The following is a 23,074-nucleotide window of genomic DNA, read 5'->3' as shown; positions in this document are numbered from 1 at the left end:
GTGCACACAGGAATGCAAGAGGCTACAAATCACCTGTTTGGCATGACATCATAACGCTTGCTCCAGGAGACTGAAGGAAACAAGCAGAAGAAGGAAGAGGAGAGGAGATGAGAGGAGTGTTTAATAATACGTGTAATTTTTTTTGTGAAGAATCTGGATAAAGGTGCACAATGTGCATTTTCAGTTTTGATTTTCAGAGTATATGTGTACTGTAAGTTATGAATTATAGTTGTGTTTTGTATATTCTAGGTTGTTATACATATGACTCTTGTTGATTATATTGGAAGACCTACTGTGTGCCAATAGAATGAGAGTCACTTTATTTTGCCAAATATGTCACACATACAAAGAATTTGCCTTGGTGAGTGTAGCCAGATCAGAGAAGCAAACAAATTATTTACAAATATAAATTGAGACAAACATGCTCTTACTTCCATAACAGTGTAAGTCAGTAGCTCCTAGTCCTAACCCTTGTGACCCCCTGCTTTGCACATTATTGTTTCTAATCTTATTGGATCATTAGCTAATTATTGAGCCATACACAAAGTGCATCAGGTGTGTTAGAGCAGAGAAAAACACATAAATGTGGTCTTGAATGCTGAGTGACTGTCTCTTTAAATTCACTTGGTGGGTGGGATGCCAGAGGTTAATATAACCGCCTTTTCCCTCCATCATCAGAAGCCTGCATCTAGACTTCCCGCATTCCCCCTTCAGCGCCATATATGGTGTGCCCATCAACAGCCCAGGCACGGTGTACCCATCAGAGCTCCCGCCCCCATACGAGTCAGTGGTAGGTCAGACCCCGGCCAGCCAGGTAAGAAGCACCTTCATTCATTTGTTAGGTCCATTCCATGTCCAGCTCTAATTTCTCTCTCACCTGTATCACCTGGACTCACTGCAGCAGCCAAATGGAATCAGTGCTCCTCACAAATGAGGAAATCTAACCTGAAGGTTGTCAGGCTTTACGGGTTTTGTTACTCCACTCACTGGGCCCCACAGCCAGCTCATCGGTTCATTCTCACTAGCTCCCAGTACACCTGAGTCAGCCAACCAAGGACTGCAGAAAATTGATTTACCTGGCTGTGGTGTGCGAGGACAAACGTGGACAGGACGAAAATGGAGCAGGACAAAAATGGAACAGGACTGGCTGTAGATCTCTGAGTGTAGATCTCTGATCTCTGAGCTAAAGCTCGGAAATGTGGTTGTCTTTTCATTTAAGCAAAGGAAAAAGAATAGGAGAGGCAATGCATACTGTTCATGTCAGTCTCAAACTCCTAAACTTAGCCAAAACAGCAAGAAGTCCGTATACAAGGCAGCTCATCTTTGGAGACTTGCAGTTGGGAGTCATGTCGGTCTTGGTTCACCAGAGTGTGAAGGAGATTCAATTATCACTGTATGTGTGTACATATGTGTGAGGCAGAGAGAGAGACAGACTACAGTGCATGATAAATGACACCCATTAAAGACACTGGGAGATTTCCCTCTCCAGTTGACCCCATTCAGTGCTGACCTCTGCAGGCCTGATCTTAGAGAGCGCCAAGTTCACGTCACCTGTAATGGCACATAAAAAGTATGATAACACTTTCATTTCAGTGAGGTCTGTGGACACGAAGCCCTAAATTGGCGATCCATCACTGCTGGTGCTGGTAATTGTTCATACAGGCAGCTCTCCCTCCGTGGCTAATACGCTTTTATGAGGCAGGTACGGTGTGCGTATGCTGTCCTCTCAGATTGTTACTCTTTTTCAATTACTCCCATTTGTCTACGTGAGGCTGCACTGTTCAAGAGCTCTTGTTGAGCACTTGACGGTGTGGGGTGGGGGGATTAGTCCAAGTGCCTTTTGTGATGGGTTATAATTTTCACTGGAACAGCACCGTAGATCCTCGATGAGGAGGAATTCCATTCTGCTAAAGGAAAGGAGAAGAAAGTAGTGAAAGCTTTGGTCCATTTGTCCACTTCTTGACAATGAATCCTGTCAGATTTCCCCCTAGCTACCTCAATAATAAAAAGCAACAAGCGTGCTGGGTGCCGTGAGAAGAGTTACAAAGGGGCTGTTCTCGCCACTCCAGGCCCATTGCCGAGGCAGTGATTAAACACTCGTTTGAAGGTTTTATTATGGCTACTGAGAGAAATTTGAGAAGAAAAGCTAAAAGAGGCCCTGGTTTATTTAGAATCTATTGACGGACCAGCAAAATGGCAAAAAGAGTAAATCACTTTCTTACCTGTTCCTGTTCTACCTGTAATCACTGAGAGAATCCAGACACGAGTATTGATTTGTAGGCTTATGCAAAGGCAGTTTAACTAAAGAGGGCATTCTTGCTGATTTCTCAGAGCTTATTAGTTCATTAACAAGAACTAACTTGGCTGCAGGATACAGAATGATAGCCAGATTACTACATTTGTCACACTTCATGAGCCATCCTTGCTGTTTAAACTGTGCTGTCATTTAGTATACTTTTCTGGTCTCCGTGTACATTACTGTAATCCCTAATTGGGATTCCTTACAGGGTCTTCAAACAAGTTAAACTATTTAAAATGCAACTTAACAAACTCGAAAACACAGCAAATGCACGTCAATACACAGCACGCTGGTGTTCGGAGCACAACATTGCCCCCTGCTGTTTAGTTGCTGCCAGTGCCACTCCGAGACCCTGCCGGCTTGCCAGATGTCAGGGTCCCTCAGACTCTTCGTTGGCAGATGTTCTCCTTTAGTGTTCTCCTCCTCCTGCGGCTGTTCCTAATCCCTCTTAACAGCAGGAGAAGCACCTTTTTCAATTGACATCTATTCCAGAAGTCCGCAGTAGGAAGCCTGGGAGGAGAAATAACAAAATCAGCATTGTTTATCGTTCCCTGTACTTACCCGGGTTTACGATGACAGCTTGGCACAAACCGAGTGCATGCAAATACACTTTATCACGTTAGACCACTGCAGCTGGTAGAAATGTGTGAAGATTTTGCTTTTTCACTTTGCTGCAGGTCACCACCAGTTTGGAGCAACAGGCTACAGAGTCCAGCGTGTGTGAGAGGAACACAGCCACAAACTTCAGCAATCAGGGTGAGGAGGAATCACAGAGAAACTGCAGGACTGCTTACAGAGCACATGTCATATCAGCACTGCTCACAAACAGTTTCTAGAACACTGATGTGCATTCAGGCTTTATAGTGCATTTCCTATAGAGGTTCATATGATGTGGCATAGGATAAGTTAAAACCGCAGGCAGAAGTGACCAAACCAGCTCTGTTGCTGTGAGTTGGACTGGATCTCAGTTGACTAGCAGCAGTAACAGATCTTCTTGTTGTAACATCTGTTGGCCTGATCCTTGAGCTGTACTTTACTGAGTACCAAATAAAAAATAATGAATACTATTATTTATAGATTATTACCCATGCCCAGGCCTACTATACTGTAAAGCCACAGTATATCAGGTATTCTAGCAGAACATACACTGTTATTGGCCTCTGTAATGTATCTTAAATTAAAATAGAGTCTCTTATTTCCGTTGTATCAGCATCTCCCACTTCCCATATAGGAGGCAGGCTAGCAAAGAAGTGTAATAGATTCATCTTTGCAATGGAGCCTCAACCTTTTATTAGCCATTATACAGGCTATGATATCTACTGCAAGCAGCTTTAATATGTATGAAGCTACAGTACCCCAGAGAACCAGACTTCTGTGTACTGTGCTATATTCCGTCATTAACAATTATATTTTAGTTTGCACCATCACAGACAAGAGCAGATTACAGCTGATGATTCAGTTATGTTAAAAACAGTGATTAGAGGTGAAGGTTGAGAGATTTTGAGTGAGAGAGAAGTTTTACTTTAGAAAGAGTTTCTGATAAACCTCTATGAAAAATGTGGAAAGGTGTCTTCTTCAGGTTGAAACAAATAGCACAAACTTATAAACTTTCATAAACTTCAACTTTTTGATGATCCCTTTTTATATAGCTCACACAAAGAAGGTTTTACAATCACAAGATGAAATAATAATAATAACAATAATTTATATACAATATATAATATAATCATAGGGAATATAAATGGTTATATTTCATGTATATGATGTTTATTCCCCAGTATCAAGTCAAATTTCTCTCCCACGCAAATTACATTTAAAGAATTTGGCAGACGCGTCTTAACTGTTTATCAGTGTTACAGTAGGTGTGTTCCCTGGTACTCAAACCCACAACATTGGTATTGCTAACACCTTACTCTACCAGCTTCAGCAGGTGAGTTACAGATACACAAAATTCTGTTTTCTCTCAATGTCACAGCGTCAGTGGACAGTGCCTCCCTGATGGTGTCTGAGCTGGCTGACCTCCCTGACCAGAGCTGCTCCTCTGAGGACTTGTGCTCGCTGGAGGTGCAGGGCTCCGACATCTCCCCGTACGGGACGCTACGCAGAGCTCCCGCCACCGACAGCTGTGGCAGCCTGGAAGGCAGCAGCTGCTCGCCGCTCCGCTGTCACACGTCGTCACGCAGCCGACTCCTCCAAAGTGAGGCTTCTGTCGCACGGGACTCGATGGCCCACTCACCCGACTGGTCCCCGGAGAATGCTGCCGTCCCAGAGAAGGGAGAGAGCACCGCAGTCAGCCCGCCCTCTGCATGGTGGAGAGAGCAAGCCAATCAGAAGCTCATCCTACCCACTGCTCCACCAACAGAAGCCCAGACCTGTGCGTCCCCCGGAGCTGTGCCCCGTGTAGCAGGGGCGGCGTTCACCTCTAGTCTCCCATCCTGCTCCCCGCCGTCTCCTCCCGGGCGAGCCCGGGGACCACGGCTCTGCTTCAGTGTCTGGTCCCCGTCAGCCTCTTCATCATCTTCCTCCTCAATGCCACAGCCCTCATCTACCTCAGCCCACAGTGGCTCCTTGACCTGCGAGCGAGTGCGAGGGATCCGAGCCCCTCGCTACCGCACCCTGGCGCGGATCGTGCGCTCCACCAGTGACCCTATCTCCTGTAACTCCATAGACAGAAGTACGTGAGCTTCCACATATACACACACACACACACACACACGCACACGCACACACACACACCCTTCTAACTCTTAAGGGATAACAAAAAGTGAAAGTTGAATGGAAAAAGCTGTCTATAGCTTCTGCTTGATTATTTTTAAAAAAGGTGAGCCTGGCTACCAACCAGCCTGTACCATACACACCACTTTAATTTTGTCAAACACAGTTGGATTGGTACTGCATTTTGAGGACTGCTGAGCTGTTTAGAATCCAAATAACGATTTAAGGCCATTTAAATGAGTTTCCAACACCATTTAACTGACAGGCTGGCCTAAGTGGGTGAATATCATAGGTAAACATGGACTAAAGCCAGAGGTCTTAACTTCACTTCTAGTTCTCCACCAAAGCAGTGCATCTCTGTGCAGGTGAAAGCTGTTCCTGTACCTCTGCGGGTAACCAAGCACAGGAGGAGTTCCCGCAGACCGCTTCTGATCACGGTAGTGGCTGCATCCTACTCACTGTTGCAGCAGAGCTGTGTACATGCCCAGTGTAACACAGGCCAAAGAGAGAACCGCTGAGGCCCGGAGTGCTGGGATGGGGCTCCCTCACTAGTAGCATAAATCTGACCATGCATTAGCATGGCACTTAGTAAAGCAATTCATACCGTACAATGTTCCATTCAAGGTATGAATAAAGGTATGGAGTTCAATTTGATGCATGGAAAAAATGCCATCGTAGAGCGTAACTCTGTGTTAGAGCATTCCTCGGCTGAGATGTAAGTGCAATCGCATAGGAATTTGCAACTCACGTAGTACGAAGGTGTGTAACAGACCAAACGTTATGCGTTCATCAATGCATCTTCCTTTTGGGTCCCGCTCCAGCCTACGCAGAGCGCTCTAGCAGCACGGTGTCCCGGTTTACCAAACACAGCAGCCGTGGGGCCAAGAAGCAGAAGGAGGGTGGGAAGGCGGACCTCCGTTTTAAAGCCTACCCCCTGCGCCCCGCCTCCTCTGAGCGCCCCCGCTCACTGGCGGACCTCAAGACCTACAAAGACACGAAGATCCTGGTGGCCAGATTCCTGGAGCACTCCAGCTGTTCCTTCCCCCCTGAGGTGCAGCAGGTAGTCAACAGCATCAAGTGCGTCATCAAATCAGATGAGAAGCACATGGAGGAGGCCATTTTTAGTGCCAGTATTCTGGATCAGGTGAGACAAAAGACCAGGGAAGTGTGAAGTTAACAGCAGGTTAGAACGTACATGTAAAATACATTTGTGTGTGTGTGTATATATATATATATATGTATGTGTGTGTGTGTGTGTGTGTGTATATATATATATGTGATATATATATATGTGATATATATATGTGTGTGTGTGTGTGTGTGTGTGTGTGTGTGTGTACAGTACACCACAAAAAAACTAAGACCATGAAAAGAACATGAATTTGTTTGGTTTTTTTATTGTTGCTATGTACTCAGTATACTCATTACCCAAACACTTTCAAAGGCAAAATTGAACAGACCTAACAGGTGTGAACTTCACTACGCAAGGATCTGTGAAATGCACTGGTACAAGTTTATGGCCGGTTCTAACTTCAGTCTTCACAGCCACTCCGCATTTTTACTCTGTCCCACTTCCTAACGTGTAATCAAGAAATGCACCATGCAGTGGAAAGGCAGATCAGCCATTGAAGTCGAATGGAAGGAAATTGTGGACCAACTAGCAGGCTGGATTGATATCCTCTGCCTTACAGACTACTCTTCAAACTCTCTGCGCAGGTGATGTCCCAGACCAGGCAAGCAGTGAGCAGTCCCAGAAAGAACATTCATGACGATCTGCACCTGCACAGCTGTGGAGCTCTGAGCTCACCATCCACGTCTCCGCACCACCCGCCCGGGAGCCCGGGTCAACGCCGCCCTCGTCGGCCCCGAAGCCTCGTCAGCGTGTGCAGAGAAACGATACTCTGACCCAGAGCTCATGCTAAGCCAGGGACCAGGAGCCCGCAAAGCCCTGTGTTTCCCAAGCACTGTGCCAAGGCTGGATCCTAGCTTTCGTCAGCAGAAACAGTAGCACTCAGAAAAGTCATCCCGGGGGGAAGGGGGTCCCTCGGCTCACAATCAAAAACAAAAAAACAACACAACAAAATCATAAAAGAATATTCACCCTTACGGGTGTGTTTTTTTTTTAGTTTTGCTGTCAAAGAGGCAAAACATCTGCAAGTTTGGAGTTTGGAGATCTGTGTAAGACAAATGGGGAGAAAGGACAAAGCACTCAAGGGGCAAGACAGACAGACTTGACTCTGTGAAACTGTGATGCCGATGGAAAGCTTGTTTGAACGCACCACTCCTACAGGCATTGTGAGATGTTTAGGACAAAACTTTGTCGCTCATCATGTGCCACTGAAGAATGAAGAACTTCAAAACGCTGGATTATTTATCTTACCTCAGTGTGATATGATTCTTTTCAGTGTTACAAATTAAAAAAAAAATCACTTTGTAATTCTGTCTGTCCATTTGCTGTTGCCCTGAAACTGAGGCTAATTTTCTTATAAACAGAATATGTAACTAAACTACTGATGCCTTGTGTACCACAGATGATTAGATTTTTCCCCATTGTGTGGTCACCATTATTTGTGATATTTCAATTAGTCTGTTAGATCAATTAATTCTAAGGAGTTATCAATCAAAAATGCAATTTTACAACTGAATAAGCAGGATCAAAACAGCAGTATCTCATGCACACGTTATCCATCTGTTAAAACAATAACTAACAAAATCCGTAGCTTATATCCGTACCTTTTAATGTGAAAATTACCATTTGTCCACCAGGTGGCAGCAGATCATTTTTACTACCTGCCGCAGCTCAGCAGTGTTGATGCGTCAGGAAGCTCATCACCTCCTAAGATCAAAGAAAGCAGGGCAGCAGGAAACTTTTAAAGCTTTGCAATTCTATAAGGGTGAAGACGTCGTCTTTATAGTTAATAGTTTTTAGAAAACTTTAAGATATTACGGAAAAAATATAGTATATAATAATTTATAGTTTTATATTTTACAGTAGACTGTACGCAGTATATATGGTCTTTGGTCCGGGCAGAGGATAGACTGATCTGTCCAATTTAATACAGCGCCCACCTCTTTTTTATTGGAATATAGAATCATTATTGATCTGAAGTGGAAGATTGGTAACTAACCAATCAGTAACGTTCAATTGCCACAGTTGTATTACCGGATTGGATGATCCTACTTGAATCTCAGGGTGTTCGTCAAGGAATCTTCGCCTTTACTGGTTAAGACAATTCACCAAAAGTAAGTAAATAAATAAATAAATAACTACATACATACATAAACAACCACACGACGTCTACACAGCTTAGTTGTACATTTTTGCTTTATATAAGTATACGTGGCAAGAGTTTCATTTAGTTCAGGGTTTTGTCATAGCTGAGGTAAGGATAGCTTGGCCAGCTCTCGGAGTTCCTGCGTTACGCGCGTTCACCGAATATAGTGGCGCGCGCTTATGCGCGTTCACCAAATATAGTTACGCGCGTGTCCATGTTAGCGGTTGCTGGGGGCTTTTTACATAGACAACAGGAGTAAGCTAGCGAGCTAGCTGATTGGTTTTGACACTTTGTGTATGGCTCAGTCAACTTGCTGTCATTAGCTATATTTCCTTTTAAAAATCAGCAAGCAATCGTTTATTTCTAAACAGCAGCAGTAAAGCACTTTTGTGAGAACTACACGCTTTCTGCACTACCGATATCATAGCTATGCTAGCTGATTAGCCAGTGTAGTGTAGCTAGCATAGCTAACCTTATCTAGCTATGTCAATCGCTTGCTTAACGTAGCTGGGAGGTACTGTGAATGTTAAGAAATGATCTAAAGGTATTATTAGTGTATTTAGACATGATTTCAACAATTGGTTTAACGCTACACCTGAGTTAGGCCACATCTCCGCGTCGATTCGTTTCATCCTCCGGCGTCGGACGAATGCAAACAAGGAAAAAAAACGAGTCGCCAACTGTGCGGAAGGGAAAGAAATCACACTTATCACTTACACGAATCGGTGTACTGAAGGTCATCGTGTTGTTGAACTAGATCGCCAGGGAATATGTTCGACAAAATGTGCGTCTTATAAACGTAATTAGACATAATTCAGATATTACTCTAGTCTGGCAAGCAGACTGACGAGTCTGAGTCTCGCAATGGTTGGGTTTGGAGCAAATCGACGTGGAGGTCGTCTCCCATCCTTCATTCTCATCGCGCTCATGGTGATCATCGTTCTCCTGTCTTACAACTACTGGACCGTGTCCAGCAAACACGGGCGTCTGCTGGACGAGTTGGCCGAGGTGCAGACGCAAGTGAAGCGCACGGACGCGGCGCGGAGCCGCCTGGAGAAGCGCAATTCAGAGCTGATGTTGCAGGTTGACACACACAGGAAACAGATCGATCAGAAAGATGGGGACTACAGCGTCCTAGAGGGCAAATTGCAAGCTCGGGATGCGCTGGTCAAAAAGTGCACAGATGAAAAGGTGGGTACTTTTTTCTTACATGATGGGTCAGTATTTTGTAGCCGCCTAGTTTTCTATTTGATGACCAGTTCTTTCTGTACTTGGCACTCTGCATTCGTACTTTCTGTCCTTGGCACGCTGCATTCTCTTTTAATCGTGTCTTTACGAATACACTACACGGTGTGAACGTGTTCAATTTTCTGTCATTTAACTACATTTACGGCATTTCTTGCTCTTATCCAGAGCAACTTGCAGAAGTTGCCATAAATGACAGTGGACGTCGTCGTCCCTCACCGCACTTCAGTCTTAATCTATTTGAACAATAGACACATAGACTTGACTATAAAAGCTAACAACGAGGCTCTGTGATGGATTGTCTCAATTTATGGTTATGATGATAGTAATGTTCCTTTCAAAGTCAGTTAAACCGTTTAATTACTGTTTCAATACAACGAAACAACCTGTATTATTTTGACAAGGCGTTTCAGTCAAGTGACTAACATTGAATATAATTCTTTTAAACAACTCTTTTAAATATATACTGTATGGATTTTGTGTGTTTTAAATATTTAAGACTGAACTGAAGGCTCAAAGATTTCAGGCATTTATAAAGCTTGTTCCTCCAGGAAAAAATGAGATTGCATCTGGTTGATCTAATTTCTGACCAAACACAAAGCCCATATTAGACAACAGCAGGGCAGGCAGTGTGAAACACCAAAAGTGATACTATCCAAAAGTTGTCCCAGGAGCACTGAGCCAAACAACTGCTGACAAAAGGCCTTTCAAAGAAAGGTAATAAAGTACTGGAAATGAATTGCCAGTGGTGTTTTGGGGGGTGGGGCTTCTAAAAATGAAATTATAAAATCAGATTTTAGCTTGGCTAGATGCAAGTCCAGTTGCATCCAAGATCTCATATTCCCTGAGAGCCCAAACTCTTGACCCTTTGCTCTTTTGAAATTTGATTTAGAAGTTGAGTAAGAGAGTTTGAAGTTTTCTATATGAATTGTTGTGACTTGAGTTACTGATGTGTTGCGTTTCACTGCTAGCTTCATTCAATACTTTGAGGTAAAGTTTATGGTCTGTAATTTGAAATAACTATTCACATTAGATAACACTTTATTGATCCTGAAGGAAACTGTAGTATTTTCTCTTCAGTAAAGAAATTCAAGTTCGAGCGAACCATACAATACATTACACTTTAAAATCTATTCAATAATCAGATGTAATTGTATGCTAATCACCACACTACTAAACGGTTTGCCAAGGACTTGGGAGGAAAAAAAAATTCTTGGTTGATTTTGCACACTTTGAGTTATGTAAACTAACAGCCCTTTGAAAGTGACAGTGGTTTATGATTCATGAACCAGAAGCAGTGGCTTTAAGAAGGGCCCTAAATGTTTCGCTGTCATAAGGTGTAGAAAGCCATTCATGCAACTCAATCAAGGCTACCGTGTGCAGCTTCATGTGTGTGGGTTTTTCTAGTTTTTCCGATTTTGTCCTTCTCCACTCAGCAATGATGATAATGGACCACATTGTTGTTCTTCGGGATGTGTAGCTTGGTATTCTGAAATGTGTGTTGTAAAAAAATGTGATAAAAGACGTTTAATGTCAACATGGCATTTGTAACTACCTAAGACATTGGGCATGGCAGATATGTTTACAGATCTCTTCCTTTTGCAGTGTCATGGCTGTCTTGTCTTTACCAGCAGGATGCTCAGGGCAATGCTGAGCTTTTCAGCAGCTCTTTCTACAAGCAGCGCTTTACTGCAAAGGTTGGTGGTGGGGGAATCATAGTCAAATTTCTGTCATGTCTCTGTTTTACATGCCCACTTCTCAGTTCTCCCAGAGCACAAATGTGGAAAATTATTGGTTATTTAATGCACCCGCTGCTGGCTGTCCTTGGATTGCTGTCCGTGAAGTTCTGCCCCACGGCCCAGGTTGGCCCTTGTCTCTGCGGGCTACTGGGAGCATGCCAAGAAGCAGCACAGGCCTCTGAGCTGTGACTGGTCGAAGGATCCATCCTGCTCCATACTGCTTTGTTGTCTCACCCCCCAGGCTTTCAATCGTTGTGTGACCCAGCTGAGACCTGGTTGTCAGGGCTCCCTCTGCGCTGCTAGGTCTGAGCTGGCCAGACCGGTCCCTCCAGAGCCTACAGCCAGGGCTGTTCCTCCTCCCTTTGTTCTCCCAGCATATTGATATGCCCCTTGCCCACAGACATGGGGGAGTGTCCTTTCCTCAGAACTGTATGCTGACAGACCACGGGTGTTTGCTCAAGGCATTGTTTGGATTGTGTTCATTGTGTCTTAGACATAGCCTGCTGCTTGCTTTAAGCAATGCCAGTCTCAGGATTCAAACTGAAATAAATATGGGTTTTATTTATAACCTTGGATTTTTAACATATACCCGGGGGGGTTTGAAGATACTCCAGCCCTTATATCTCATTATAGTACTTATAACCTTGGCTATGTTACACAGATGATGGAACACTGTTCTAACATTCTGACATTGCTAACACTGCTTTTAAATCTTATGTTCCAGTCATTTGTGATGCCTAGGTTTTTGATATGGCCTTGAGGCTTAACTGATATGGACTCCGGATATGCTTTTGTGCTGAGGTGCTCATGACCATTCCTAATGATGATGAATTCCGTTTTGCCATCATTGAGTTGCAAGAAATTGTGACCCATCTTGGACTTGATGTCTTTAGGCAGTTAAAATCAAGTCAATGGGACCTCCAGGATTGGTGCTAGGGACATTTGAACAATTGTGTTAATTTGTTATTAATTTTATTTGGTCACAAGTGAACAAGTCAAGCATACAGCTGTCCTTTGTATTGGAATATTGTTTCCTTGGTTGAAACATATTTGGTTTGGCTGGACTTAAACGAACATGGCCATTATACTAATTTTGAGACACTTTCCAGATTTTAATGGTTTAGGGATTGACTGAGAGGTGACTGTCTAGATACACAGTGCCTAACCATGAAACTGCGATAACATAGGTTTTTATGTTTTTATGTTTCAGACAGTCTGAAACAGCACAAATGTCTTCATACGACTTTGGGCAATTTTATCTATTTATTGTGAATGGGGAAAAAAAATCCTACTCAGACTTTGTTTTTAAAAATAAATCCTGTAAGTATCACTTAACCCAGTAAAACACCCAGTAGAACAAATATTCAAGGGTGTATAGCTGTAATGATTAAAGCCTCATGAAATCTTTAAAACAACTTTAAAGATTACATCAGTGTTAAGCAAATGAAACCATGAAAGTTATAACCATTGTTTTCGACACAAGTTGTATGTCTACATCGAGGGAGCCCATTCCACTCGATACCACTCCTGATTTTATATTGTTTTATGATCCCTTAATTTCCTTTGTGTTGCACACATTCTTTTGTCATAGGTTCTTGGGCTTCTTGGCCCCTCCTCTTGCCCCTTATCTCACTGGTTGTCAGAGTAAACCTCTCTCATGATAATAAAACAGATATTATTCAACTTTATATTTCTTATTAGACCTGTTCTGCATAGTCTGGCCTTATGCAAGGACATGTATTTGGTACACTGAGTGATGCTTAACCAGAAATGAAAGGATTACAGGCCTTAGGGATTACAGGCCTGCTGTCCAGGCTGGCTAATGGAAAAGGCAGAGCTGGGTAGTCCTTCAGCAGCTGGAAGAAGGTAGGGTAGTCAGTTATGCTTTGGATCTGTCAGGTACAGAATGGAAGATTTGGTAAGAGTGATTTAAACAGAGAAGTGATGTCCTTTTATTTGTCAAGTGAGAAATCTGTGAGCAAAGTCCTGACTTCACCCACACGTGCTGTCTGAGTTGCTCAGTTGCCCTGCATCAGTTCTGTGCCTTTTCAATTAATAAATGTGATTTTGAGATACTCAGAATTTGTGTCGAACATGGATCATTTGAGCAAGGAATGTTCATATGCCTGTTCCATCTTTAGTGTCTCCTTATCTACTCAGCTGAAATGCAGTCTTGGAAATGATTCTTCTTTAGCATGTTGTTTCATTTATATTTATGGCATTTAGCTGAAGCTTTTATCCAAAGCATCTTACAATTATGACTGAGTACAACTTGAGCAATTGAGAGTTAAGAGCCTTGTTCAGGGGCCCAGCAGTGACAACTTGGCAGTAATGGGGTTTGAACCAGCAACCTTCTGATTACATGTCAACTACCTTAATCACTGCCCACTGTTTGGCTGAGGCTTGAACCTCAGCATGTGCGGGTTGTCCGATAGAATCGATTGCTAAATTGCTTTTGTCACAAAGCCAGTCAGTGTCGATAATGTTGTACTTTTGTTGATTATATCAGTTCAGCCTGTTTTTATAGTGACAAGCGAAATCAGACGTTTTAGTATGCTTTTGGTGAATGCTGTCCCCTTTCTTCCCTTAGAAGGTATTTATCTTGCATTAAAATCAGGTAGACATGACTGAGAATATCTAGGATGTTTATTGTAACAAGCCAGGTAGCTGCCCTGGCTGGGATTGTATTACGAAGGTTCCTGCCAGAGACATTCCAGATGGCTCATACAGGATGCCTGATAACGGACCTGTTTAAGACTGCTGATTTGAATAGGCATGTCCACCTCCTGCGTTGCACCAGATTGGTGTGAGCAGATGATACTTGCAGGAAGCAGTTAGCTCATTAAATTAGCACTTCATTTGTTGCACCAGGCCCCTGCTGTCTAGTTTTGGCGTATCCCACCCTGTCTGTCTCAGCTGGTCTTGTCTTGTGTTCTGTCTGGTTTCTCCTTGGTCTGCTTATTTTTGTGGGTTTTGCTGTGCTAGGCAGGAGCTCTCAGAATAGTGATGTCATGGAAAGGATTTGAGGTCAGGGGGAATCCTTGAGACGCTCTAGGCTTTCTTCTCCTGTGTGCTTACTGCAACCTTGTGTCTGTGTGTGTGTGTGAGAGAGATGTAGAGAAAGCAAATGTGAAGAGGAGGTGGCTGAAACTGTTCAAAGAAAAGCAAACAAACAGCCACCCAGCCTGCTGCAGTGTTTGCTTATGTGCACTGGAGCCAGTGCTCTGTGTTGAGGTTATGTGCATAATATGAATGTAAAATCTGCCTTTTCCTATGCAATATCTGATTTTCTGTGAAATGCAGGACCCAGCCTCTCTATAATGTGTGTTTAACACCGCAAAACAGAACTAGAAAGAATATTATCGTTACGCTCATGAGAATCCTTGCTTTAGGTGTTTTTTTCCTTCCAAAAAGGCAATACATTGCTTTGTTGGATTTCTGTGCTGTCTTAAACACACAAGACAGTGTTATTTTCCATCTGTTAAAGTCTTTCCACCCTCCATATTCCCAGTCACATCTCAGAAACCACACTCTCTCTGTTGTGCCAGAGTGGGAGATTTGAGCTTTTGTCATTTACTACTTGGCGAACAGCAGTTGGAAAACATTTAGTGATTTTGCCACACTTGGCTTGGTGTGAGTCATTGCTGAATTTAGCTTGTGTGGTGTTAAAGTTGCTACTAAATAAAGCTTGCACTACAGATCTGTCTTACTGAACTTCCTCAGTGTTGCTGTTTTACATCTTTATTCAGGTTTATAACTGAGCAGTGCAGTTCTGAAATTATTCTGAAAGATATGGGAAAAGAAAGTGTTTTTCATAGAACTTGTGAAAGAAGAAATAATTATTCAGTTATTGTGAGCTAGCAGAGTAAAGCATACTATTGGTCATGTAATATCACCATTTCTTGATTTACCATAGTGTGGTATGGAATGCTTATATCAAGTCGAAAATTATGTAATCAGGCCTGCTGTGTAAAAAAAAAAAAAAAAGAAGTAAAATGGAATGTCCAGTCCAAGTTTCAAGTAATAAATGACAGTGATGTCTGTATGTGCAAAATGGAGAACAGCTTTAGAATTCTGTTGATACATAGACTGATGCTTTGTAAATGATGGCAATTGCTGTGTCCACTTGGTGTGGTGCTTATTTATGTCGTGGTCCACAATCCCAGCATTCACTCCTGATGCCTTCCTCTTCTGTTTCATAGATGAAGCTGCAGAGTGATGTCACAGTCCAGATGTCTGAAATTCACAGGCTGAAAGGTAGGCATTGGGCACTAGAGGGTGCAATTTAATTTATTCTGAAATGCATTGGTAATAAAGGGTAAAAGGTTTTTACATTGTAATCATAGTTTAGTAATGATGTGGTTATGATGTATACATTTAATGAAACACTGATCATTAGTAGTCATTAACTTTGCTCTACATCCAAAAAATAACTATAATTAAATCATGTATGAAGGCTTTCACTTGGGGGCTCTCACTTGGGTACCTGCATGCATGCGTACACACGTGCGTGTGTACACTTACAGAGCAGGTGAGGGAGTTGAAGCAGGAGATCATTAGACAGGAGGATCACTTGAGGGAACTGAAGAAAAACAGCACCAACCTGGAGAGAAAGCTGGAATATGAAAGGTGAGTTAGAAGGGCAAAACAAGTGGTGCAGTTATCACACTTTTGCAGCACTTCTCAGGAAAAATGTGTTTATATAATCATTTATGTATACATGCATTCATCTTGAACTGCATTCTTATCTCATTTGAGCTATAGTTTAAGACATTTAATGAACATTTTTCTCCTAGTTTAGAATTTTAAATCTGGAGCTTTAAAATATGGTTCCACATAACATTTTGACTTGACACTTTAGATTTGAATTAAGTTATTTTGTTCTCATTATTTCTTGATGCAAAAACTACTGTTAAACCCTGACTACTAATGTTATGTCTTTGTGTGTGTCATAGCCTGCAGTGTGGGCGGCAGATAGCGCAGCTTAAAGATGAGTACGAGGAGAGCAGGAAGACGATGGAGGAGCAGGCAGCCAAACTCCGACAGGTAAAAGCACCTGCATCATCCTCAAAGCAATGGGGTTTATATTTTTGTTTGACATGTTCTAATAATTTGTCAGATCATGAGAATGCAATTCATCAAATCACCCACCCCAAACATTAATTTGGGTTTGTTGATATTGGTTAAGATGATCCAAACAATTTTGTGATTGGCTAGAGGGCCCATTTCCATACTGTGCAAGTTATCTGTACAGGCCACACTGTAAGCATCTGTTAAGATCTTTAACATGATCTGTTTGCCCTCTGGCCTGTAGTAGGAAATGCAGGAAGTCTGCCTGCAACCAGAGTGTTCAGAGCGGCAACAAATAACAGTTGTTGTTTTTGCAACTGATGATTGATTTTAGTCCTGTACATTTCCCTGACCCGGTCCTGCCGGGTTCTTGTAATTGATCATGTCTGGCCACCATCGTGCTCTTTGACCCTAAGGGCATTGTGGAACCTCGTAAGGCCGGTGCGGTGGCTGCCGAAGCTGAGGGAGGTACGGAGGTGGAGGCTGCAGCAGAGCGGCACACAGTGGCCAACCTCCAACATGATGGCCCACATATGAAAGGTAGCACATGTATTCAGAGGAGATGCACGCTGTATTAGGGGTGCGGGCAGCTCACTGGGTCAGGGCTACACTCTGAGTGTCAGTGCTTCCACGCTGCATGCCTGCTGGAGCACTGCAGACTCAGCTGTATGGCCTTTCAAGGACTATACCCGGTGTGCCTTTGGGAATAGTTTATTGCTCCAGTTATCCTGGAACCTGGCACTGATTTCTTCCACATCAGTAACACAACTCCTTGTGGCAGTTAGAAATGATGAATGTCAATAAATGCATGTTATGTTCCCCTTAATTGTAATGTCTAATTCTCCAATCCCACCTGTCTCAGAGGACATGGGTAAGCCAGGAAGTGATGCTGGCATGCCTGGCATTGAGGACAGTGAAGTGGGAAAGATGGATGATGTGCGCTTCAGTGAGTATCAACAAGTACTACTAAGAAACTGGCTCAGATCTCCCTAGATTTCACAGATAATCCTATAAATGGATCTTCACTGAGGCACACGTCCAGGTCAAGATTGCTTCTGTGTTCAGAAAATTATCCCATCATGTAAAATAAGAAGGTCCCAGAATGTAATTGTTGATCATGTTGTTAAAGTAACATGCACTCGTTTGACCTGTATTTCAGCAAAAATCAGTTACATTTTGTGGATAGCAGCAAAAAATGTTAAATAGCTCATCATATATTTGAGAATATTAAAATTTGGCATAACAAGATTAAAGCAACAATCTCTTTTAGAGAAAAGTCTGATGTGTTTCGTGTTTACCACTCCAGAGAAGCAGGCTATTAGCTTAGCATGGCGGAGTAGCTTAAGTTAGTCCTAGCAATGTAACTAATTAAGTGTTATTTAATATATGCCATGAAATGTTCTAAAATCCATGAATTCATCATTTTTGGGAAACTAGGTCCATCATGAAAACTTTTTTCTCATGAATTTAGTATGCCCAAAAAAGTAACCAATAACCCAGGTGAGTTCATTAACCTGATTATTAATGTACCTCTAGCCCTGAAGAAGCCAGCCATCACGCAGAAGCGCCTAGAGGTGGCGGAGATGGCTGCACTGGGCAAGGAAGAGCAGCCCCATGCTGGGGAAGGGGGTGGAGCTGGGGCAGGGGGTGGAGCTGGGCCTGTGGGCAGAGTAGGGGGCGGAGCCGCAGTTGGGGACAACACAGCCCGAGGCCTACCCCTGGACCGACTGGGGCTGCCCCGTGATGTGGGTGCGGGCCACATCACGGGGGGGTTCCACGCTGCCCCTGTCCAGCAGCAAGTGCCCCAAGCGGTGGTGGAGAAGCCTGTGGCCCGTGGTGAAAACAGCAAGATGGCAGTGCAGGCAGACGAGGCTGGCGAACAGCAGGGCCAGCTAAGAGGTGAGGGAAGCCCATGCTCACATCAACTTAGATTGAAATTTTCTGTTTAAGATCTGAAAAATGTGGTGCAGATAAAGGGGGGGGGAGATTACAGTTTAGTACACACTGAGCTGGGGGTCTGGCTCTAATTCAGTTCTTTACTTGCTGCCAATAATGCTGCTAGCTTACTGTTTCCAGACTACTTTTCCCTTAACATCTGTTGAATGTCCAAGGTTTCCTCCAATGGGAGGAAGTACAAGTAAGGCAGGCAGATTAAGTTTCTTTTCACATTGCCACGGTATGATTTAGATTATTCTGGCTGCAAGTGTGGAAAAGTAATGCAAGGGCATTAAAATATTGTTTTCTTTCATTTCTAGTGGAGGACAATGACTAATGTAATTTCTCTAAGGTCACTGAAGGGCGTCATTTTTATAACAGTTTCTGTCTGTGTACGTTTATGTTTCTTGCTTCAGGTCTCTGGCTACACTTCTTTTGTGTTTGATCTAGTTCATTGGTTGATGATCAGGCAGACTTTTAAGCTATCGTTGGGTAGTGGCAGCAATGTTGCTGGGAAATCCCCCAATACAACTGTCAGACTGATGTTGATCTGTGAATGTGTTCCTATTCAGGTCCTGATGGCCAGCGGGCCCAGGGAATGGCCCCGCCTCCTCCACCGAATCCTGTACAGGTCCTGCCCAACCCCATTGAGCCCCGCCTCGATCGGGACACGGGCCTCGTTGGGCCTCTGCGCCATCGACAGAGTAAGTTTATGGGAGAGGGTGGGCCTGTGTGCGTGTGTGTGCGCGTGTGTATAAAGTGATGCAGTCAAGTCAGGCAAGGCGTTCTACCCCAGTTAGTCCAAAAACTGGAGTTCATACTGGGGTTGGTATTTATCAGGCAATTGTTCCTGAGTGCCGATCTCAGATCAGCTCCTTCTTGTCACATAACGTGTTCATTTGAACATAACGGGGGTGGCAGAGCAGAGCCTTCCTGCAGTGTCAGGCCTCTCTCCCCTGTCTCGGCTCCCCATGTGTGACGAGGTGGATGGGTTGGTGACTGCTGTCTGGCTTCAGCTTTGCTCGCCTTCCTGTCACTCCCTCCACCCATCCTCACCTCACCTCCTCTCTCCTCCTACCCCTCTTGCATTCCTCATCATCTCCACTCTTCCCCAGCTACCTTTGTCATTAATCCTCCATTACCTTTTTTCCTGCTAACGAAAGACTCCTCCTTAATGTAACCTGCTATTCAAATCCATCACTCTGCCTTTTGCTCTTCTCCACCCCCCTTCTCTCACTCCCTTCAATACTTCCCCTTCTACCTTTTTTTTCCCCCTCAATGACCTGTCACTTTCTTTTCACCCTAATTTTTGCCTCTTTCCTCCTTTTTTCTTTTTCTTTCTTTCCTTTTCTCCTCCTCCTCCCTTGACCCCTCCCCATCCTGACGGGCCCCTCCCCCCCGCTCTGCCTCTGTAGGCCGGTTCTTTGATGAGAACGAGTCCCCCGTAGATCCGCGCGGCGCCTCCAAGCTGGCGGACTACAACGGGGATGACGGCAACGTGGGCGAGTACGAGGCTGACAAGCAGGCTGAGCTGGCCTACAACGAGGAGGAGGATGGTGACGGCGGCGAGGAAGATGCCCAAGGTGAGCCCCGTGTGGGGTGCGGTGGATGAGGGGGACATGTCCCTCGCCTCGCTCTTCCGTCTCCTCCTCCTTCAAGCCCAACCCTCGACCCGATCATTGCCGCCACCTCCTCCTCTGATCCCCACCCCCTCAATCCCACTCTCATTTCTGCTTCCTCCTCCAAGCCCCAACCCTAAGGTCACCATTGCCTCTGCCTCACTAGGTGTCACTGGTTTGGCTTGCATAAGTTCACAGCACCAAGAGACCCTTCTGTCTAATGGGTGGGTTGAATAACTGATGGACAGAGTGCCAAGAGTGAGCCAGTGCACATCTGTGTTTTTGTTTGTTCATTTAAGCATGCTTCACTCAAATGCTCTGCCCTACATTCTCCTTGTGCTCCTAGCACCATTCACCTGGCACATTCATGTGGTGTTTTCACACCTGCTTGAGTTTCCAAACCATGGCTCTAGGGAAAATGGATAGCATCCCCAGTCGTAGTGTATGGAATTTGTCATTTCATTATTTAAGGCATGCTCTACCATCAACCAATCTTGCCACATTAAAGGCAATAATAGGCACAGGAAATAAAATACTTTATGGCCATTCCATTTTTTTTTACTTCCTTGTTGGGATTGAACTGAAGTCGTTGCTGGTTATTTTACATTTGTGACAGAACTTGCATTACTACTATGGCTAACTTGCTCTACCTTTTGAACAGAAACAGAAAAAATATATGGCCTGATTTGGTTAATCCTCTTTACCACCATAGCAACTGGTAACCAATGTACTGAGAGACAAGTGAACAACGCATTATGTAGTTAATTTTAATCATTTTTATGGGCCATTGATTTTGATGAGGAGTGTTGGTATTATTTCAAAGCAAAAGCTATTGATGTTCAAAAATTGAAGCCCAATCACTGAAAACAATTGTTTAGCAAAGTAAACACGTGCATGCCTCTATTTTTTACTAGAGAAGCATGAGTCATCGACTGTAACGATCTTGAGACATTTGTAATACACTGATCTCAGATTGCTATTCAACAGGAACATAGTTTAGCATTATTATAGTAACAGTGTTTGAACTAGGAGAGGTTTACTTGTGTGATTTTTAAATTGCTACTTACCCTCTGTCCAATTCATCAGGACTGTTCCTTTCAGAGCTTCCTACACCTTAATTGTTAATCTCAGCATAGAGAGTGCTACTCGAAGGGAATACATTAAACAGACTTTGATGGTGCTCTGATATGGGGCCCAACAACCTATAAAACAAAATATCTCCATGACACTATACAGTACTATAAATAAAAGCTTTTTAATTTCATGATGACATGAAAAGAGTCTCTCGATAGATTTTAGAATGAGTCTTTATCAAGGAGAGTCACAACACCGACCTCAACACGTACTATAAATAACACTATTCGTAACATGACCTAGGTTGAGTTTCAAAGAGATTCCAGTGTATATATAAATATAACTTCAAATCAACAATAATAAGAGCCCAACAAATCATAAACTATACATTTAAAAAAGAAAAGCACAAACATCAGTAGTAATGCCTTGTTTTACAGATCAGCAAAATAACACTTGAGTGTTTTAATGATACTGAGTCCCTGTGGTACCTACACGGTTAGCTGTGCGTGGTATTACCTATAGCAGCCATATCCTTTAGAATGATAAGACATCCTTCCTGTCCAACAGTGTCTGCTCAAATCCCAATGAACTAGTTTAAATTTGCCTTTCAGATGATGATGACAGGGAAGGTCCAGGGGACCATGCTGTGGACTATGGCAAGCGACACCAAGCTATTGACATCCTGTAGGCCTGATCCCCAGAGAGACCCAGAGCTGAGGATGCCTCTGTTATTCACGTGACCAAGAGTGGAAGAGGAGGAAAAAGTAACAGTTGCTTGGGCTAACATCTCGGCTTTGGATCTGATGGATATGATTTCGAGCCATCCAACTATTTCAAGTTGACCTTTTCTTGACCTTAATCACATTTCTTTTGTTTTTATTTTTTTAAGCAGCCTATAGATTATGGATTTAATTCTATCCTAAAGGGGTAGGTGACTGTTTTGGATCTGACTTAATTCAATGCAATGTTCTTTTTTTTCTTCCCCTATAACTAAATTAATTGGGATTTAATTGAATGAACTATAGTGTGGACATGTGATTGCATTTAATATGTAAATGGAAAAGTTTTTCTTCCCTCTTAAATTGGATATGTTGTTAGTTTTCTTAATGAAGTAGCCTGCTCTTGGACTATAACAGGGACTTATGAATGGACACAGACATACTTTGGGGTATTGTCTGCCACCCTGCTAGGCCTGAAGAGGGGGACATGGCTTTCCGGAATAGTGGCATGTCAGTAGTACTAGAAATGAAACTAAATCCACAGCCAAGCAGTGTGCTGATGAACATTATTTAATTATTGTTTTCTCTTTTTCAGGGGGGCTATTACTGAATAATGCAGTGTTAGAGAGGTTTTTGTTTGTTTTGTTTTGTTTTTGTTTTTTTTTATCTCCCCTTATTTCAGCAGCACCAGAAGAGTAAAAGTAGTGGAAACTCATACAGACTTAATTGCACACAAGCATGTCCTATAGTCCTGCTGCTGAAGAATCTTTACAGAGTGTGTCCACGGTCTTGTAAGGGTGGGGTTGCATGCAAGTAGTTGGCAGTCCCTGTATGTCAGCCTACAGACCTACTGCATCACCTGGATACAGCAATATACGTCATTCCAGCGGACCAAGTGGAGCCCAACTGGGGAACTGCTTTTTGACAGCTTGGCAGGCATAGATGTACATATGTAAGGGGCCAGTAATACTGTCTGAACGCTGTAGAAAATTTCAACTCATCTGTAGATCTTGGGCATAGACTTAACTTGTGCGTATAATAATAGAGCAAAACATGCTTGAAGGTTAGCATACTGAATGTACTTTAACAATACAATTGTTTCGGGTGTCCTAAGTGAGCTCGCAAACTAAAGTGAATCTGCACAGTTCTGTACAAAATTGAGTTTAACATGCAGTTTGTTCCATATTTCCAAAGAATGGAGTTGTATTTGATGCTAAACTTCCTGCTATCACTGTGACTCAGTACTGTATATAGTTGCATCAGGATGCAGTACAACATGCTCCAGAAATACGCGAGATCCATTTTTCCAATATTTCTCTACAATGAAAGGTACTCTACAATAAACTGTTTTATGTATACAATTTCTCAGTTTCACAACATTTGC

At 43.2% G+C, this 23,074-nt stretch overlaps 2 protein-coding genes and 1 long non-coding RNA gene across 8 annotated transcripts in view; 2 read left to right on the top strand and 1 right to left on the bottom strand.

Moving 5' to 3' along the window:
* The window catches only part of fam189a1 (family with sequence similarity 189 member A1), a 109,177-nt gene extending 101,933 nt beyond the window's left edge, over positions 1-7,244 (top strand). For both annotated transcript variants that reach the window (XM_027008926.2, XM_027008927.2), the window contains 6 exons: positions 679-814; positions 2,977-3,055; positions 4,275-4,973; positions 5,380-5,451; positions 5,836-6,158; positions 6,731-7,244. In XM_027008926.2, the coding sequence (XP_026864727.2) occupies positions 679-814; positions 2,977-3,055; positions 4,275-4,973; positions 5,380-5,451; positions 5,836-6,158; positions 6,731-6,919 (1,498 nt within the window). In that variant the 3' untranslated portion in view covers positions 6,920-7,244. The remainder of the gene's footprint in view (positions 1-678; positions 815-2,976; positions 3,056-4,274; positions 4,974-5,379; positions 5,452-5,835; positions 6,159-6,730) is intronic.
* Positions 6,064-8,967, bottom strand: LOC113576694. 4 transcript variants are annotated; one of them, XR_004775412.1, is made up of 4 exons: positions 8,885-8,967; positions 8,178-8,234; positions 7,748-7,850; positions 6,064-6,149 (listed from the first exon to the last, which is right to left on the bottom strand). It is a non-coding gene; the product is annotated as an uncharacterized LOC113576694 (long non-coding RNA). The 4 variants fall into 4 exon arrangements; XR_004775411.1 differs by lacking the exon at positions 6,064-6,149 and adding an exon at positions 6,976-7,062; XR_004775410.1 differs by lacking the exon at positions 6,064-6,149 and adding an exon at positions 7,138-7,188 and having other exon boundaries at positions 8,143-8,234.
* Positions 8,285-23,053, top strand: golm2 (golgi membrane protein 2). Of its 2 annotated transcripts, XM_027008928.2 has the most exons (10): positions 8,285-9,480; positions 15,476-15,530; positions 15,800-15,902; positions 16,229-16,319; positions 16,760-16,883; positions 17,206-17,289; positions 17,880-18,242; positions 18,851-18,982; positions 19,694-19,861; positions 21,583-23,053. In XM_027008928.2, exons 1-10 carry the CDS (start codon positions 9,154-9,156, stop codon positions 21,657-21,659), a joined length of 1,524 nt encoding a protein of 507 aa, XP_026864729.2. In that variant the 5' UTR covers positions 8,285-9,153; the 3' UTR covers positions 21,660-23,053. The 2 variants fall into 2 exon arrangements, with proteins under 2 accessions (XP_026864729.2, XP_026864731.2); XM_027008930.2 differs by lacking the exon at positions 19,694-19,861 and having other exon boundaries at positions 8,286-9,480.
* Positions 23,054-23,074: the final 21 nt, after the last annotated feature.

The sequence above is a fragment of the Electrophorus electricus genome, chromosome 21 (assembly GCF_013358815.1).
Source record: "Electrophorus electricus isolate fEleEle1 chromosome 21, fEleEle1.pri, whole genome shotgun sequence".
Taxonomy (NCBI): Eukaryota; Metazoa; Chordata; class Actinopteri; order Gymnotiformes; family Gymnotidae; genus Electrophorus; species Electrophorus electricus.
This window is presented reverse-complemented; position numbering and strand designations above follow the sequence as displayed.